At 31.0% G+C, this 20,999-nt stretch overlaps 1 protein-coding gene across 4 annotated transcripts; it reads left to right on the plus strand.

Annotated features, from left to right (window-relative positions):
- Positions 1–9,304: 9,304 nt before the first annotated feature.
- LOC123195125 (methyl-CpG-binding domain-containing protein 2-like) lies at positions 9,305–17,433 on the plus strand. Of its 4 annotated transcripts, none has more exons than XM_044608739.1 (6): positions 9,305–9,470; positions 10,546–10,656; positions 11,462–12,088; positions 15,146–15,199; positions 15,374–15,531; positions 16,684–16,900. In XM_044608739.1, coding segments are annotated over exons 2-6 (909 nt in total). In that variant the 5' UTR covers positions 9,305–9,470; positions 10,546–10,654; the 3' UTR covers positions 16,752–16,900. The 4 variants fall into 4 exon arrangements, with proteins under 4 accessions (XP_044464674.1, XP_044464672.1, XP_044464673.1 ...); XM_044608737.1 differs by lacking the exon at positions 16,684–16,900 and adding an exon at positions 16,932–17,433 and having other exon boundaries at positions 9,313–9,470; XM_044608736.1 differs by lacking the exon at positions 16,684–16,900 and adding an exon at positions 16,926–17,433 and having other exon boundaries at positions 9,320–9,470.
- Positions 17,434–20,999: the final 3,566 nt, after the last annotated feature.

Below are 20,999 nucleotides of genomic sequence, written 5' to 3' on the forward strand. Positions count from 1 at the left end.
CTCTTAAATCCTTCTAAAATGACCATTTTACCCCTTTTGAAAATTATTGCTCATTTAGTAGTTTTCTATAATTCTTTTGCAATTTCTTTAAACAATAAGTTATAAAATCAACTCTAGGGGTAATTTTGGAAGTGGAGTTTACTGACATACCTAAATCTGAGTGTTACATCTAGAGTGCTTAGATCTATTATGTGCGGTGCTCAAAGCTAAAGGCTCACATGAATCATAGCTTGCAATTTGGAATGCAAAAAGAAATAGTTTCCTATTTATTGAGCTTGATGGACTTAGATATATTATGTACAGTTTGTCAAGTTTGATAAAAACTTGATTCCTCACTAGAAAGTGATCCAATGAACTTTCTGAATCTTTAGTTAAGGAAGTATGAGATTTGAATAAAATAGTGGGAGCTAATAAGATTAAGTTTCTTGGTAATTAATGTTGAATTTGTTATTTCTTGCAACATTCTCTCTTGTGATACAAAATTTCAAAATGTCAACGACAAACAATATACTCTTAAAATTGATAGACTTGTATATGCTTGTTGGTCCCAATTTTAAAGACTGACTGAGAAATTTGACGATTGTTCTTAATCTTGAAAAGTCAGCATATGTATTGGAGGCTTCTTTACTAGTAGTAGTGGACCTTGACACCCCTAACGAAGAGCAAAGGGTTTTTGCTGAATGGGCAGATGTCAACTTACAAGTTCATAGATATATGCTAGTATCAATGAACTCTGAGCTCCAAACTCAGTTTGACAACGTATAGAGTGCATATGAAATTATCACTACTTTAAGAGAGTTATATAGTGAAAATGTTCAAGTGAAGGAACTATGCAGCTCAAGGAGGGTGTTGCCCTAGATGATCATGTTATTAAAATAATTAACAAGATTGAGGAGTTATAAATTATGGGCACAAATTTACCACATAATGTTTGGGTGAATTTGATTCTCTATTCACTCCCTCCAAATTTTAAGTTGTTCATTATAAATTATAATCTCAATAGGATTGAGTACACTCTTCCTAAGCTTCTCAATAATATTAAAGAATTTTATAATAAGAACAAGAAAGGGAAAACATCAACTGAGGTGCTAGCTACCTCTACCACGAAAGGCACAAAGAAGCAAGCTCAAAAGCCTTGGAGGAAAGGTTCATAAATCAAATAAGGTGGACCAAAAGTACAAAGGAAAGGTTTTAAGAAATCCACTACCAGACCTTCTAGGTTGAAGGGTTCTAGCATCAGGATACCACGTTCTTAGCCTCTACAACCTTTTGTTCCAAAGAAAGAAAATAAGTAAGAGATGAACAATTGCTTTTATTGTAACCAACAGGGGCATTGGAAGAGGAATTGCCCTCTATACCTTGATGATCTAAGAAAAGGCAAAACAGGTACAAATCAATGTTATGTAATTGAATTTGAATTAAATGTTAATTCAAATATTGATTCCTAGATATTGGATTTTACTACAACTTCACATATTTGTGCTTGTTTATAGAATCTATAGAATAGTTCTACATTGAGATGTGATGAGATCATACTGAGAATGGTCAATGGGACACAAGTTTCTACAGAGACTGTAGGTGAATGTAGTGTATAGTTACCTACTAGGCAAGTAATAACTTTATATAAAACTTTGTATTTTGCTAATGCCACCAGGAATATTATCTCTATTCCAGTTTTGTGTAAAAATGGTTATCAGTTTATATTTAAAATAAATGAATATCTAATTTATTTTGGAAATAGATTAATAGGAAATACTATTAATACAAATGGTTTGTATGTGGTAGAACTTGATTTACATAATGCCATGTATTTCATATCGTCTAAAAGAACTAGAGAACACATAAATCTAATAGTTCTATTATATCATATATTTGGTCATATTGGAGAGGATCTGATTCAACAATTAGGAGAAAGTAGATTTTTAGGTTTATTGGGTTCAGAACCATATCATACTTGTGAATCTTGTCTTTAAAGAAAAATGATCAAGCTTCCATTTAAGAATAAAGCGAAGCAAGCCAAAGATATATTGGAATTGATACATGTTGATGTGTGCAGTCCTTTTAATGAAATAGCTAGAGAAGGTTTTTTGTACTTCATTACCTTTATCGATAAAGCTTTTGAAAAGTTTAGAGAGTTCCAGAATGAAGTAGAAAACTAGACTGGAAGGAGTATTAAAGTTTTTCGTTTAAATCATAGAGGTGAATACTTGAGTATAGAATTCTAAGAGTTCTTAAGAGACAAAGGAATACTATCTCAGTTAATTCCGTCATTCACACCACAACATAATAGTATATCTGAACAAAAAAATCGTACTTTGTTAGACATGGTATAATTCATGATGCATTTTACAGACTTGCTAGTTTACTTATAGGGATATACCCTTCAGACAACACTACATATGCTAAATAAAGCATCATCAAAGTCTATCCAAAAAATGTTATACAAATTGTGGTATGACAGACTTCCAAGTGTAAACTATTTGAAAATGTAAAAATGTCCAACATTTGTCGAAGTGGTTAAAACAGATAAATTAGAGTCCCAAGCAGAAAAGGGTCGTTTTATTAGATATCCAAAAGAACGTTCAAGATATTATTTCTACTTTCACTTTGATCAAAGAATTATGGTGAGTAAAAATGCACATTTTCTTGAGAAAGAGTTCTTGGAGGAAGGTGGTACAGGAAGGAAAATTGTGTTCAAGGAAGAGTCTAAAGAGCCAGTAACTGAGCCTATTCTGGTAAATCCTCCTAGTATACAATCATCTGTATCAACTATAATGGCTCAAGTAAGAATGTTTACTAAAGTGTCTTGACCTCCCAAGAGATATGGATTTCTGTTAGAGGAGGATTTTGAATCACTTCTAATAAGAGAAACTAAGCATCTAGAGGATCCAAAAACTTACCAAAAGGCAATATTGGATATTAACTCTAGCAGATGGCTAGAGGCAATGAATTTGGAAATTGAATCTATGTATGCCAATCAAGTATGGCTTTCGTTGATCCACCTGATGGAATAGTTCTGACCGGATGTAAATAAATCTTCAAGAGGAAAATTGACAAGGATGGAAAGGTTGAAACCTATAAAGCTTGACTAGTAGCTAAAGGTTATACTAAAAAACAAGGGTTGGATTATAAGGAAACCTTTTCACTAGTCGTGATGCTTAAATCCATCAAAATCCTGCTAGCCATCGTAGCACACTATGATTATAAGATATGACAGATAAATGTTAAAATTGCTTTTCTTAATGGATACATAAGAAACAGCCAATCGGTTTTTCTATCCGCTATTGAAAGGCATAAAGTGTGTAAATTGTATCGATCTATATATGGATTAAAACAAGTTTCAAGAAACTGGAACATCTGGTTTGATTAAATGATCCGAGTATTCAATTTCATTAAAAATCCATATGAGTCGTGTGTCTATAAATTAGATAGGGATAAAATTGTCGTTTTCCTAGTATTATATGTAGATGACATATTATTACTTGGAAGCGACATTAGTATTATGACTGAGGTTAAGCTATGGTTATCGAAATCTTTTTCCATGAAGGATCTAGTAGAAGCAACCTATATTATAGGTATTCGCATCTATAGCAATAAAGCAAAATGATTAATAGGTTTATCTCAAAAGTTATACATAGAGAAAGTGTTAAAACGCTTTCACATGCAAGACTTTAAGAGAGGTCTTATATCATTTCCTCATAGAGCACATCTATCGAAAGTATATGTCCAAAGACTGATGAGGAGTCATAACGAATGCATGAGGTATCATATGTTTCGGTAGTGGGTAGTCTTATGTATGTCATGTTATGTACATGACTAGACATTGTTTTTGCAGTCAGTTCAGTAAGCATATATTAGTCAAATCTTGGAGAAAGACATTGGATAATAGTAAAAACTATACTTAAGTATCTATGGAGGACCAAAGAGTTGATACTAGATTTTGGGGGTTCAGAGTTAACGCTCAAAAGATACTCATATTCTAATTTTTCAGTTAGATGCAGATGATAAAAAGTCTATGTCTGTGTTTGCCATATTCTATAATAGAGATACAGTTAATTGGAAAAATTTCAAACAATTGACTATTACAACTCTACTACAGAAGCTAAATATATTGCTACTTCAAAAGTTATGAAAGGGGCCTTTTAGATACGTAAATTCATAATAGAGTTAGGCATGGTTGCTCAAATGAGTCAACCAATACTTATATTTTGTGATAATACTAGTGTCATTGCATAGGCAAAAGAACCAAGAACGAATCAAAGGTCAAAACATGTTTAACGAAAATATCATATTTTGAGAAAATTTGTTGGAGCTAGAGACATTGTCATTTAGAAGATTACATCTGTGGACAATCTTGTAGACCCACTAACTAAAACACTGATACAAAGACTATTAGACTAGTATCTAGAAAGGATGGGCATTAGGTACTATAATGATTGGCTTTAGTGCAAGTAAGAGTTCTTGTTAGAGTATGCCCTGGAAACCAATCACTTTGTCTGTTTTAGGACTATATATCTTGCATGTACATTTGTTAATAAAAGAAGAGTTCTGTCATACTTCACATGTTTGCTACGTCACTTTTATATATATATATATATATATATATATATATATATATATATATATATATATATATATATATATATATATATATATATATATATATATATATATATATATATATATATATATATATATATATATATATATATATATATATATATATATATATATATTATAGTTGTATATTACATCTATCTTAGCTATATACATATGACATGTGAGAGGTTCCAATGAGTTTTAATAAACATCATCAAATCGTTCTCTATATAGACAATCTATTTGGGCAATAGTATTGCATAGTGAGCGTGTGTTATATCACTATAGTATATCATTAAACGATATTAGGTATGATGAATGTACACATAGGTAAACAATATAATCGTTTGATGGTTGGAGAACTGATCAAAGGTTACTATATTATATTATTTATTAACTATGACCGTTAAATGATGATCACATGGGTATTAATATGCAGTCAATGATGCATCCTAAATCATACTAGTGTATAAATCCTTTAACCCTAGATATCATAATTATATTTCGTTTTGAGACGTATGATTCATATGATGTATACCACGGGGCTAATTATGTCTCATTCAGAAGCTGATTTAATCATATGTTACTTGAGCGAGAGGACAAATGATTATCATATAAGGATTTGTTAGCTCGATTGCTCTTGAGTTCCCATGTGAATATCGAGAAGTATGGAAATTTAATATGCTAGCTAGTGCATATAAAAATCCATATGAAAAGAGTTTCGATGTGACATGTTCTGATGTATTACTTGATATTCAAAGAGATTAAATATTAGATTTTGACATTCCATAAATTCAAGTTTAATCGAGATGTAACAACGAAGGGATTAGACTACATGATAAGTATGAGCAAGAACGGTTCATTTGACATTATGTGAAGCTTATACTTTATTGTGATGTAGAGATAATGGGACATTGCTAGATGTCAATACATGATCAGTGGGAGCTTCGTTTTGGAGCGGAAAATGAAGTATATTTGGTTAACGATAGTTTTGGATTATACAGTGATATAACGAAACGTATTATCTGATATAAGGCCTACGACTATGTCACTATAAACCTTGATGGTCACACCCATATTTCAAGGAAGAAAATGGTGTTATGAAGATGAAAATATTTATCTAAGCTTGGCGAGCACTTTCAGAGGGTAAAAATAGTGCTTTTTGAATAAGATTCAGAAAAGAGGCAAAGTTGTCATTTTACAAATTTTAAATGTTTAGAAAGTTGAAAGCATAATTTTGGGCACAAATTATTCAACATGTGTTAACATTATTATTTACTCTTAATTACAAACCAATAGAAAAATAATACATGTTTTCACTTGATAAATATCAAGTTTATGTATAAAAATGGGAGAAAACAACAGAAAAAAAAAGGTTTTTCCCTTTTCTTCTTCTTTTAGCCGAGAACACCATGGTTTTTTCTTGAAAGGTGTAAGTCAAGAGATCACTTATTTTAGTGATTCAAGCTTCATAACTTCAAATTAAATTACAAGGTGCAAGGTATTTGTCATATTTCTATATTTTATTTCTTGAAACAATATGTAAATTTTATATTACCATTATTGCATATGATGTGAACATGCTTTAAATTATTTTATTTTGTTACCAAAATACATCAAAAGCTAGACACAAGCCTAAATCACATGCTTTAATGGCTCGAGTGCATGCACATAGATACATGAAAGCATATAACAACACAACTTTTCATGAGATTAGATTCTTATGCATGTTTTCCTAGTTTTAAGGGTGTAGCTATGTTTTGGAACTAATATTGTATGACATATGGGAACTAGGAATCCATAATACATGTGTGAGACTTGATCTCATAACATTACAACAAATATTCAATTTAAAGATAAAAATTAAAATCGTCCCAAAAAATAAATTCTACGTTTTTCAGGACGAAATTAAGATTTTGTCCTTAAAAGTAACTTTTTAAGATGAAATTTAAACTACTCTTAAAAATAAATCCTATGTTTTTTTGGGACAAAATTAATATTTCGTTCCCTAAAACTATCATTTTGGGACAAAAATTAAATTTTTCCTTAAAATAATATTCTAGGATGAGATTAAAATTATCTCTAAAAATAAATCATACGTTTTTTGGGATGAAATTATAATTTCGTCCCATAAAATTATCATTTTGGGACAAAAGTAAAATCGTCCCTAAAAATGACATTCTATGACGAAATTAAAATTATCCATAAAAATAAATCCTATGTTTTTTGGAATGAAATTAAGACTTTGTACTTAAAAATAATATTTTAAGATGAAATTAAAATTGTCCCTAAAAATAAATCCTACGTTTTTTGGGACAAAATTTTAATTTCATCCCCTAAAATTATTATTGTAAGACAAAAATAAAACCGTCTTTAAAAAAGATATTATAAAACAAAATTAAAATTGTCCCTAAATATAAATCCTATGTTTTTAGAAACGGAATTAAGATTTTGTCCCTAAAAGTAACTTTCTAGGACGAAATTAAAACCGTCCCTAAAAATAAATCTTACGTTTTTTGAGACAAAATTTTAATTTCGTCTCTTAAAGTTATCATTCTGGGACAAAAATAAAATTGTTCCTAAAAATGACATTATAGGATGAAATTAAAATCGTCTCTAAAAATAAATCCTACGTTTTTAAGGATGAAATTAAGATTTCGTCCCCTAAAATTATCATTCTGAGACAATATTAATTTGTCTCTAAAATTATAATTTTGAGACGACATTAAAAATGTCATTAAAAATAAATCTAACTTATTAGGGACGAAATTAAAATTTCGTCCCCTAAAATAGTCATTTTGGACGAAATTAAAATTTCATCTCTAAAAGTAACATTCTTAAACAAAATTAAAATCGTCTCTAAATATTTTGTCTGTAAATTTAATATTTGTTGTAGTGATATGAGGACCTAAGATACTTGCAGCACATGTGTGGGACATGTTCCATAGTTTTATTTTTCATAACACATGAAAAACATATATCATATGACAATTTTTTTTTTGGATATGTTTTTATGAGGGTTGTTACAAGGTGATGCCTATGAGATTTCTTTTGCACACACTTGTAGTAGGACATAGCGTTGGCATTGTAGTCTAATAAATATGTGTAAGGTAATTGGACTACACGACTATATAACTCACATGGGCAAGGTGCCTAAACATTATCTCAACCCAGATGGATTAATATAAAGAAAATGTTTTCATAAAAATGTTTTTAAAAAAAAAAAAACTTTCACTTCCAGTATTACATGCATTGTATATGGAGTGTCATCATAATATGGATCTAGAGGTGTATCTTAAATTATCGAAATTATGTCATCAAAGTTTTAAGACCAAAGGTGATCTCTAGATGACAACGCTTAATAAAAATTACATGTAATTATAGATAAGAGTTTGAAGCTGTACTCTAAATGACTAAATCCGAGTAGAATAAGAGTATAAATATAAAAAAAGATAAGATATAAATACATGAAATTAAGTTTTCTTACTTATCCACTTTCTTCTATAGTTTACAAGTAATAAATGAGGATGACAACCATGAGTTCTATTTGATATGTCTACTCGGTGACAAACTACTTTATGCGTGAATTTACTACACACCATTTTGTCGGTATTTAACAACTTTTGAAGATTTCGTTGGATATTAATAAGAAAGACATTGTAGTCCTTTTTTCTACTATCTTTAAATTCCGCATTATTCATTAAGTTACTACAGTGCTATGACATTAATTTTGGAAATGAAGTGTTACATTTTATAAGCGAAATAGTCGAGAATAATATATTAATTTAATTTTATAGACCTATGTTTTTTTTTTTTAATTTATTGAATTTTTATTATTAATATTACAGTTTTATATAATTTAATTTAAATCATAAAATTAAATCAAATTATTTAGTTTAAATTAAAATTTTTCAAACTACTTTTTCAAATCGATTATGGTTTGAGCAATTTTTTTAAAAAATATATATATATATAATACTATGTTTAACAAAATTTTTCAATAAATAATTAAATACATAACTTATTTTTTCATATTTATTTTATTATTTTTCTTATATATATATTGTACATATATTTTATATGTGCATATTATGTTTTAAAAAACTATAATTTAATTAATTTTATTAAATTATATATATATATATTTAAAAATGAATTATTTTAAAAAATTTAAACGATAGTAATTGAATCGTGTACTGAATAATATATCAAAAACCTAATTTATCATATTATATATTATGTTGTATGACACACCTTTTAAAAATTAAAATAATAAAATATTATAATTGATATATTATCATTTTAAAAAATATCATAAATATTCTTAACATTTTAAAATTTTTCATATACACCCAAAAAAAGTATATCAAGTTGTAACGATAATATCTATCGTATCGTACATATAATATGTTTATTATATCATATTGATTTAATACACTTTATAATATATATAATTTTTTATCTATATCATATTATATCATAGAATCTCATATATTATAAAATACTAATAACTATAATTCAAACTATAATTTAAACTAATCAAAATAGTATTTTTTACTTTAGTTTGATTTGGAAAGTTTTAAACTTTACTTAATCAGACCGTGCGCACCCCTAATTAATACAAGTTTAAAAACATTTTGTAATTTAATTATAAACTGACGGGAGGAGTTGTTGTTGAATCGACCTTTTCAGAAATATATTTTACTAAAAAACTTTAAAAATGATAAAATATTATTATCACGTTAGCTTGTGTTATCTTCCTCCCTGTCTCCGTCTCCCTCTCCGTCTGTGTCTCATTTTTCTCTCACTCTCACCTACGACGAACCCGTAGAAGAAGCTGTAGAAACCTGTAAAGAAATCATCCAATATTTGTAAGCACAACTAATCTCTCTCACTTATTATCCTTTTACTTTTCTCTCGTCCGTCTTGGTTTCTTTTTCTTTCCCGGATTGGATCCTCGTTCTAAATGTGTTTTTTTTTTTTAATTTCTGCGTTTATTTTATGCTTCTTTTTTTAAAATTTGATTGTCCTTTTTTTCACGCTGTAATTTTTGTGTAAATGTTAAATCTTGATAGACGTGTATGTATTAGCAATTCTGATTACTATATTGTCAAATTTTCAGCTAATGCTTGAACGGATTTTTTTAGTAGATTTATTGTGTATTTACATGCTCAAAATCTGAAGTGACAAAATTTTCTGCTTTTTTGTTTATTGCCATTGGTTAATGGTTCTTAGATAGCTGTTCAAAATTCTATTACAAAAATTCCAGAAAATTCTGTCAATTTGACATAAATATGAGCTGCTTTAATTTGCCACCAATTTCAGGCTTAATATCTAGGCATGATTTTTTCGGGAGGGCAAGTCCATGAACTTCTGTGGGTAGAGGCACATTATTGGAATGACTGTTAATATATGAAATTATTTAGAGGCTAAAATATTTTCAGCAAAAGAAAGTTGTTTCTGGTTGGTTAGAATATGCCTTATCTAACAATTTAGTTTTATCATTCATTAATTCTTTAATGGAGTCTCTCTTAGGAAATTATAACGTTTTAATGTCTCCAACTCAACAAAAAGTAGACTTCACCTTTTTTTTTTTTCTTTTGTGTATTGCATAGTCCACGGTGTGATTGCATTAGGCTCATCTATCCTTCTGGATGTAGCTTACTATTATTTTGATTGGAATCAGGATTGTGATTTTTATTGTTATTACTGTGTTATTTGATATTCTTGTGTACCTGTTTGAGAGAGGAGAGCACTAGAAAGTATTCTCTTATATGAATGCTATAGTGCATAAGAGAGGGGAATGCTGTGTATGGAGCAGAGGAAAAAACGCACATATTTGCTGGTCTTGATTCTCCATCTTGTGTGGTCGAAGGGCTGTGTCTTTATTATACCTGCCATTTGCGAGGTGATAATGTATCCTCACCCGCTTATTTGCTGCTGTAGTCACTGATTATGCAGTCAACATTTGTGGACTTAACAATTCAGTCTGGGTCACAACATAGCTCTTGGCAGAGTTGACATTGTCTCTCCGTCTCTTACCAACAATTGAAAAATGTAAAGTTTGCAATTTAATCTGCTACTACTTTTACTTAAGAACCATTAGTCATCCTTCCTCCAGATGCTTGTTGCTTCATAAATGAAGGTGGTTTTTTTACCACTTTTGTTAATTTGTATAATCCTCCTTGAAACCCTGGTGTCAGCTGGATTAAAATTGAATACTTTTTCTAACTAAAGGAATGAAACCCACAGTTCTCGTCAAATGTCAGTCCTAAATACATTTCATAATACAAATGTTCTTGCAAGCTACAACTACTTTCTCTACTGGGATTTTTTAGAACTTTCAAGTCTAGAAGCAATGAAGTAAGCATAGTAAACTATATTTTGTGAATTTTGTTTGATTAAGTCTTCCTTTTCCGTTCTTTCCCTCTACATTTTTTCCTCATCGTTGCTCAAGTAGATTTACCCATATTTTGTGTAAAGGAATTTGGATTTATTTATAATGTTTTCAGGCACTTATTAAACGTTGTCAAGAAATATTGGATCATCTCTATTTCACTTCTTGAATTCTTCTATTTAAGATGTATGTGATTTGCTTACAATTTTATAGCCATGTTATCTGCAGTCTTTTACCTATGAGACTGTGGATTCAGTTTTAAATAGATGGACATCATAAATATTTTATGTGTGTGTGCAGGCAAGCGTGCATGTTCTTGTATATGTAAAAGCAAGGTCTTTAGAAAATTTGGATGTTGATTCGATTATTTAATGTGGTTCTAATTTAAACTTCATCTTTGACATATAGAGAAGTTTTATGTTGAGTGCTATTTAGTACTTTGTTCAATTGCATTTTTTATGACAGGTGGCTAAGATCTGTTCAAATGCAGTCAGATCCTGGAAAAGCTTCTGCTCTGGTGGAAAAGGATGAAAATAACTTGATTGGTTTGAATTTGGCAAGTAACCAGGATAATTCTCATCGAGAACCTATAGATTTGTCTTCTTCAACCTCTTCATCATCATCTTCTGATGATGAGTCTATTGAGACACAGTATCTGACTAATGGGAATGCTTCCAAACAATTGGTGCTTTATGATCCAAAAGCTAATGGGACAGGTGAAATTGTACCTGCTCCTGAACCTGTTCAGTCTCAGCATCTACCATTTGGGAGATGCTTGGGCCCAAATATGCAATCTAGGGTTTTGCCATCTGTTGGGGCCTTCACGGTTCAGTGTGCCAACTGTTTTAAATGGAGACTCACCCCAACAAAGGAGAAATATGAAGAAATACGTGAACATGTTCTAGAAAATCCATTTATATGTGAAAAAGCTCGTGAATGGCGGCCTGATATATCATGTGATGATCCAACCGACATCTCTCAAGATGGAAGCCGACTTTGGGCTATTGATAAGCCCAATATTGCTCAACCCCCTCGTGGGTGGCAACGACTATTAAGGATCAGAGGTGAAGGGAGTACAAGATTTGCTGATGTGTATGTGTCATTTCTTATTTGTTTATTTATAAATTTATATTCTTTCATTTTTAATAGTATGTGTTGATTACATGACTTCCTTCTTGCTGCCTAATATATATTCCTTTTGGCTCTTGTTTACTTATCATTTGGTATGATAACTTTTGTTTCTTGTAAAGAAATAAATGATTAGCATCCTCAGTTGTTCCATTCTACATTGAGAAATAAATGGTTAGCATCCTCTTGGATCAAAGCATTTGTTATGATTCTTTCATTTATTTCTATTTTTTCTTAACAATGCTTTAATCTTAGAATTAAGTCAATTATAGTGTTGATTAAGGAGCTAATGGTAGTTTCATGTGTTCTTCTATGAGTTTCCTAGATCATTGATAACTAACAACCTATTATGATAAAAATTTGTGCTGTTAAGTTTGTCTATCCTATTAAGATCTTATTTGCTCGTCTGATGCCAAAGAGTATATTGACATAGGTTTAAGTGGCCCAGTATTGTAATTATGGCAAACTTGGAGATTATAGTTTCAACCTTTGTTTTTATGATGGTAAGTTTTCTGTGAAAAAGGAAGCTTTCATCTTCTGAAACGGGGGTGGTTATTAGATCTTCTAATAAGGAGGTTCGATATCAGTAATGTGGAAAAAGAAATCAAGCTTTTCTTGATAAATGGCTTGGAGGTTTGTGTTAATGGAGAGCAAATATGGCTTTCACAATGAAGGTAGGGATTCTAAGATTCCATGAGGATCACTGGTGGATCTTCTAAAAAAAGCCCTTGAAAATCTATCTCCAAAGGCTATCCTGAATTTCTTTCTTATGTCAAGCTGGAGGTATGGTTGGTGAAATACATATTTTCGTTGGGAAGATCCCTTGGCTTCAAAATTATCCGTTATTAGACATTCTCATTTTTTTAGATTGCTGAGATTTCATTGTCTCTATCAAACTAGAGTGATTTCATTTATGGGTTTCCCTCCACAACTAGAGTTGGAATGACCATTTTAGAAAATTGAAGGAAATAGAGATCCATGGCCTCTCCACACTTTTTAGTTATGATGGATAATGTTTTCATTAATGAGCTTAAAGAGAATAGATTGGAAGTTGGGTTAGTCAGGTTTTATCACAAGTAAATCCTTTCTATCATGGTTAATTGGTGACGCCTCTTATTCATTTTTTCTGCTAGCTAGAGTGATGTGGAAGTCCAAAATTCTTTTTAAGGTTCATATTTTTGCTTTAGCTGAGCTCAAAATAGTATCTATACAGCAAAGTTATTAAAGAAATTTTTTTCCTATGTGCTTAACTCCCTTTTTGGTAACAATGTGTAAAAGAAATGAGAAAAGTTTAGGTCAGTGATTCCTCCATTGCCCAATAGCTATTGGCTTGTGGTTCATATTGATTGAAATACCCAAAATTTTCATGGATCGTTCAAGCCTTCTGCAAATCCTTTTCAAAATTATCGGACTTTTAGGAAATATGTTGTTTTTGGCAGTTTGTTTTGTTATATTAGATCAAAAGGGATAGAAGGATTTTTGGCATTAATACCTAGGAAGACATAAATTCTTTGTGTGATAGAGTCTGACTTTTAGCTACCTTTGGGCATCAGTTAGTAGAGTATTGAGATTCTTATTTTGTTCTTCATCATTTAATTGGAATGGAGTTTTGAGTTTTGAGTTTTGAGTTTTGGGCTACATTTAGTTTCAAATTTGACTAGTGTTTTTTTTTTCTTTTTTAGCTGGTTTTCATTTTTGGGCTTTCTGGTATGCTTTATGTAGAGCTTATCTTGTTTTCTCAAGCTTGTTTTAGTTGATTCTTTGCTCACTTTCTTACAACCTTTTTTATTAGTAAAACTAATTCTTTTTTAAATCTTGTTGTTTTGGAAGATGCTCCATTTTCTTCAGACAACTTGTATTTTTTGCCCTTTTTTTTGATATTCCTAATGAAAATTGTTCTCTTGGGGTCTGCTGCAATGATGTCAGGAGATTGTGGTGATTGTTGAGAGTTTTTTTGGAAGATGCCTGCATGAACTTCTCCAAAATAGATTATGAGATAAAGCTAATGGTTAATGGAGGTTTCTTTCATGTTATTATGGAGAATTGACTTAACGTCTAGCTTGACTTACCATACCTAAGTAGATGCCTGAAGTTATAATTTATCTTTTCCCTGGTTTATTGTAATTAGGATTGCTATACAATTTAGTTTCTTTTTCTTCTACAGAAATGAGGTAAAACTACCATCTTCAAGGGTAATTCCATCTTCTATTAACATGTTCTCATTGCCATGAATGCATATAAAAGTATTAATTTAGATGCCGTCTCTTTCTATGTAACTGCTCTGGATGTACTAAGTTACTTTAATTTGTCGAAGGAACATGCCATCTTTTGAGAAATACAAACTTTCTGGGATGGTAATTTTGTAATTTTTAGTATATCTGCCTAACTTTGAAATTGAGTAATGGGCATATTAGCAGGTTACTATTAGAATATTAGGCAACATTGTGCACTTCAGAACTTTTTTCAAATGTTCATATATGAAATTGGAATGGTAGATCTTTGTTTTTTTATACATCTATGGACTCCACAAGAATCGGTTAACATTTCCTCCTGGTAGTTATCAAGAGTCTGAGTAACATGATGATCATTGTAAGCAAGTATTCTATCTAATTCTGTTATAGCAGGATCAATCCTGCTAGCGTAGATTACAATGAACCCTCCACTAGCATGCAGGGATGACAAAAGTCCCCACTAACAATAAACAGTGAAAGGTATTTCCTTCTGTAAACTTAGATTAAATACTTTTCCACCAATTATGATATAACCTTATTAGCTGAATAATCCAAAAAACCAAGATTTGTAAGCAACATAACTTGAGGAGCTATTTTGTTTGAGAATATAAGCAGCTTTTAAGTTATTTTATGAAACTGACAGGTTTCAGTATAATTTAGTGTAGTTTATATCATTGTAGCTTTCATATTACACCTGATTATGCACTTTTATTTTCTTAGCTTGGAATTTCTTGTAAAGGTTTTCCTTCCAGCTTTCAACTTTGTTTTAATTTTTCTAAAATGTTTTCAGGTATTATGAAGCACCATCTGGAAAGAAACTTCGTTCGATGGTCGAGATTCAAAAGTATATTTTTCCTTTAATTAACTTGTTTTCTATTATGAGATTTTATATGTGTATATATATATATATAATATCTGTCATGTGTTATTATTTCATATTTGTTTAAGTAAGATAGCTTGTAGCATGGGCTTGTAGGTGTTAAATATTTATTTGATCTGTATTGATTTGCTTTTGTAGGTACTTGATAGAACATCCAGAGTATACCAGAGATGGCATAACTCTCTCACAATTTTCATTTCAAATCCCCAAGCCCTTGCAGGAAAACTATGTGAGAAGGCGTCCTGCTAAAGTGACTGTTGCTCAAGATACTATTAAATCTCTTGATCCTAATGAAGGTACTGTGAGGATGCTACTTACTTTTTGACACAAACTAAACATGGCATTTACATGTCTTCTATTCTTGACCTGATGCTGTATTTATAGAATTGGAATCTATCATTTGACTTATAAACTGGTCCATTTCTTCCTGTTGTTGACAGTCTTTCTGAGAGATGGGTTTTTTCTCTTTTCAATGCATGATAAAATTTGAAATTCTTTTTATTTCTTTTGAGATCATTATTTTTTTATAAGAGGTGTTTTTCCTGTTTGAAATTCAACTTCTAGAGCATGGTTTTAAAAATCAAATCTGATTGGTTGGTCTGATCAGTTGAACTGTCAACCACTAGCTAAACCAGTTTTGATTCAATTGAAAATTGTTTTTGGAGTTAGACCAGATAGTTCGAATGGTTGGACTTGGTAAAAAACTGTGTTTGACCTATTAACATGAAAAATCAATTTAGAAAAAATCGTTATTGGGACTTGAATCTAAAGATTGAATCTATCAATTATGAGCATATATATTATCAAACTAAGTTTATTTTTATTTGAAAATCGTTCAGATTCTATATTTGATAATAAATTATACAAAATTGCTTTAAATATTATTTTTAAATAGTTTACCGGTTCGATTGCTGGTTGGATCAGACCATTCTTTCCACCACGTCGATGTTTGGTATGGTTTTGAAAATATTGTTTTAGAGAGCATTTGGCTTTATGAATGGTAAACTGTCTCTAGAGGTTTCAGGAAATTTGCGTTATTTTTCTTATTTGTTGGAATGTGAAACTAGGTAGTTATCTTGGAGCTCTTTACAAGGATCTTGCAACGAGACTCTAATTCCTTTTACTCATTTTGTTCAAGTTTATCCTTTTAATGTTTCTTTATGTCAGACCACTTGTTTGAGTCATTCTCTCAGTAGGCTTTGTTGGCTCTTCTGCATCATATAAATGTTTTCTAGTATCAGTTTTTGTAACATGCTTTTGCACTATCATCATCACTTCTACTTTCTTCTTGATGCCTTATGCTTGAAAATCTTGTACTAGAGATTTCCATTGGTTCAGGGTAGACAGCTTTTGTACATTTCAAATATTGTAAAAATTGGAGTTGGTGTTTTAAGACAAACTCCTTTATTTAAAGCTTACCTACTTCTATATGTTCAATTCCTTGTTAGACATCCAGAACTATTTGGTGCTTTCATTATCCGTGGCAGTTCGCAACAATTTTTTCTTTTTTGGTTGACCTCAACTGTATGAATAGTGGAGTTGCCCAGCATTCTTACATGACATAATTCATTCTTGCACGGCCTCAATGGTATGAAGGCCTTTGATTTTAGGCCACTTATATTCTAGTGATGGTTTGTTTTTCTGCTTATAGTAGCCTATATGTCTAACTAATTGAAGTGTCTATCAATAGCTGCAGTGAATCCTCTAGGTTGGGCAGGGCCAGATAGCGATACAAACTTGCAGCTTGGAAGGCCAGCACTTCCACCTCTACCATTTGAGACGCCTGTATTAGATCCTGTTCCTCGGCCAGCAAAGAAAGTGAAGACAACCCCATCAAAGCAGTTGTACAGTAATAATCTGATGTGTAATCAGCAGCAGGTGACAGTAGAAGAGCCTGGTCAATCTAGAAACAGTAGTAGTGATCTGTAAGTGGTGTAATGTTCTTCCTTTTGGTTTTTTTTTTTTTTTTGGGTGAAGTGACGAAGAATACTTGTATTCTACATATCTAACTCTGTAGTACCAGTTATCGTTTTGAGAGAAGGGAGAGTTGAGAGGATGGATTGGTATAAGCTTCATTCTGTTTATAAAACAATAGTTTATACCAGATCCAATACTCTTGTCACATTTAGAAAATCTGTTGTGAAAATACGACTGTATGTTCTGATTTATCCAGTTTCTGGTCCTACGGAATTCATTCATATTCTTGGAAGAATATATTACTGGATTCTGTTTTGCTAAAATTTAATGTTCATATGTTGGGGGTTCATGTTTGTAAGGGTTGATGAATGGCAGAAATTCAGAGATGTAAACTTGAATTCAATTGAGTATGATTGTGAGCTTGAATTAGTATAATTTTATAAAGGGATGTTGAATATGTTAAGATATAGGTGTTTTTATACCTTTAAAGGAGACAAGTAGTTAGGAATGTAGAATTTTTTAAAATCAAATAAAATATTCGTTTGGTGAGTTGTGATGTGCATAGCGGCAGCAGAGTAAGGCATTGCTTTTTACTTTGGCGGCTAAATCGCTTTTTCCATCTAAGGATTCATATGGCCAGCCAATAGTTATATAGATTATTTATAGATTACTTATGTTATTTTATTAAAATATTAAGATAAAATTTAATCACTTACATTTTTAATTATGTAAAATTATTGTACTTTTTACACAAATGTTTCTATTTCTTTCTTGTCATTTTTATTTTACCTTAAATAAATATGAAAATAAACTATTATCAACAATATTTATCGTTGGCAAAGTCAAGGATCACATCAATTAATATAATTGTCGATGCAGACAAAAAATTAATTTCAAGAGTGTTTTGGTAAAGATATGGATGTTTTTTTATATCTTTAAATGAGACAAGGAGATGGTAATATAGCAAATTTTTAAATCAAATGAGATACTCTTTTGGTGAATTGTGATGTGCATAATAGTAGCAAAGTATGGAATCGCTTTTCAATTTAACGATCAAATTCTATTTGTGATATAGAGTTTGATAGGACAATATGTTTTTATAGGATATTGAAAAATTTATCACCTTTTGGACTTGTCTATACAAATTTATCACTCATAAAAACCCTTAAATAATTTTACCATAAGTTGAGTAGAATCCCTAAAACACCACTCATTTGACCAAGAATCAAAATTCATACATACCAACTATTCATGCGTGAACTTTCTAAGCAATATTGTTCACACATGAATCTGCAAAATTGGCAAGCGAGATGCAATAAAAGTAGGTGATACCCACCAACAAAATTTAAAAGTGGACCAACTTATCTGAATTGGAACTCTTGTAGCCAACAACAATGTGATCGAACACAACCACCGTGGACAGCGTCATCAAAGATGACAAACCAGTCGACAACCATGACATCAAGGACGATCAACAATCTCTCACATAGCTAACACAATCTTTAACAGAGTCGACGACTTTGACGATGTTCTAATGGTAGGCCAAGTGAGTAATATCCATTTTGGAATGATTATTGATTATTAGAGTGTATTTATTTGTTAGATTCAAAGATTTAGAGTTTGGGTATAACAAAATTATGAATTTTTTTTTTAAATAAAGGATTAATATGGTTGATGAATCAATTGTGATGCGGGAGCTTTTATGGTTGATTTGGTGGTTGTGATGTGGTTGGATTCTTGGAATTCAATTTGTGGTATGGGTTTTGCAAGAAGAACACATAGGTGATTTGGACCTTGCCAACCTTAGGCGATGTCACCTACTTGTTCTTCTTGACTGTTTACAGGATTTGTTTAAAAAAAAGTAAATACTGGTTTTGCCAATTTGTTAGGAACATGTAATCAATAACCAAGATGAGGTGTACAAGTTTCATAAAGCTTTCACATTTCATGTGCAAATGATGCTCCACATGAAGATGGATGTAGTGAGTGTCATAAACGAGAAACTGATGATGATGTAACGAGAAATGTTTTGGACTACCTGTTTGGGCTAATTCTTGGGATTTAAGGAGATCCGATTTCTTATTACTTGTCTTGTATTCAAGCATTATTCAAAAGTGTCACATTACGTCATTGTTCAAGAAGGCCTAGATTGAAGGAAGAATACTTTCCAAGTGTTAACAGATTATTACAATAGATTGACATCTAGAAGACGATAGAAGAACAGATATGGGGAGACAATGATAATGATGTTGTCAAATTTGTAGTATTGTATTTATCGCATGTCTTACTGTTAGGGGCGAACAATAGGAATGTAATCAATGATCACTTCTTACATCTAGCCAACGATCTTAATATATTCAATCGTTAACCTTGGGGTTTGTTGTCATAGAATAGGATTAGGGATGTTTAAAATTATTCGACAACCGAACCAAATGGATTTTTAAACCAAAAACCGAATTGAAAAATAGATTATTTGAAAAATCGTTTCGGATACCAATTAAAAAATATAGAAAAACCAGTTTTTTAGTTTAGTTATTAGTTTGTCTAATTTTTAAAACAAGTTAACAGAATCAAATTGATTTTTAAAAAGTTAAATTAAGAATTAATAAAATATTGATAAAATATTAAACATATTTTCAAAAAAAATTAGAAAAATAATAAAATATGATAATTCTTTAAAATTTGATTAAAAAATCAGTTAATCGAGAATTCAGTTCAATTAATTGGTATTTTTGATTTGATTTAAAATTGGTTAATCTTTAAATCAATTTGGTTTTGGATCATAATTTTTTTTCAAACTGAAAATTCAGTTTGATTAAAAAAATTAGCAAATTGGTTTAGTTAATTGGTTTTGAATGCCCCTAAATAAAACAATAGAGCCTATGTGATGAGGCATACAAGGAAGATATGAGTATTATTTACAAAACTCACTTGCCTTATAAGAGGCCACCCTTTTGTGGTTAACTATTTGGTTATAGGATTCCCTATTGCATTCTAAGTAAACATCATTTAATCAATCAAATTAAAATTTATAGACATGCTATCATAAATACTAACCATTAATGTTGTTCTTTTTGTAGTATTAGATATATGAGATAATGGGAAACCTAGCGCTTTTTGTAAGACTCCAAACAATTGATTGTGTCCCTCACATGCTTGAGTGGAGGATCGTTTTCCTGCCAACATGGGATGATGTTGGAGCAATTATGGACACTCTTTTAATAAGTAGATCATTATATTTTTCTAGTGTATTATTTTATATTACATTTGTTTACTTTTACTAAAGTTCTATTTTGTTGAAAGAACTCATTACACTGGTCTTACGTCTAATACAGTTTGACTAGGAGATTGAGTGGTACATTAGGGCTTTGAAGTTCATGGGAGAAGAGACACTAGCTATGTCATCAAATGATGAGTCGATAGAATCTGATGATAATGAGCATGCTCAATCAACACAACATCCTGTTTTCCAAGCACCTTCAAGAGGGTCTTCTTGGTCTTTTACCATTGGGGTTCAGAGCTCACATCTCTATATGCCATCCATTTAGCTTAGGTATCTTCTGCATGGGTAGCCAACCTCAACTCTCTAACATCTATTTCTATGTATGGAGGTCTACATCATAAGGATTTCAACCAATTATCCCTAGCGCCTCCCCATATATATGGATGTCCTTTCCACACAAGTCTACCTGCACACATCAAACCTTTAGGAGTCTCAGAGGCCCTCCCCTACAAGGCAATCATTTCATGGTATTGCTTATAGCAATGTCTCAGAAGACTCTCTCTAACAGCTCTTTTTGTAGCATGTCTCCATTATTAGCTGTCAGATGTAGCAACACCTTGACCA

This window comes from Mangifera indica, chromosome 13 (genome assembly GCF_011075055.1).
Source record: "Mangifera indica cultivar Alphonso chromosome 13, CATAS_Mindica_2.1, whole genome shotgun sequence".
Lineage (NCBI taxonomy): Eukaryota > Viridiplantae > Streptophyta > Magnoliopsida > Sapindales > Anacardiaceae > Mangifera > Mangifera indica.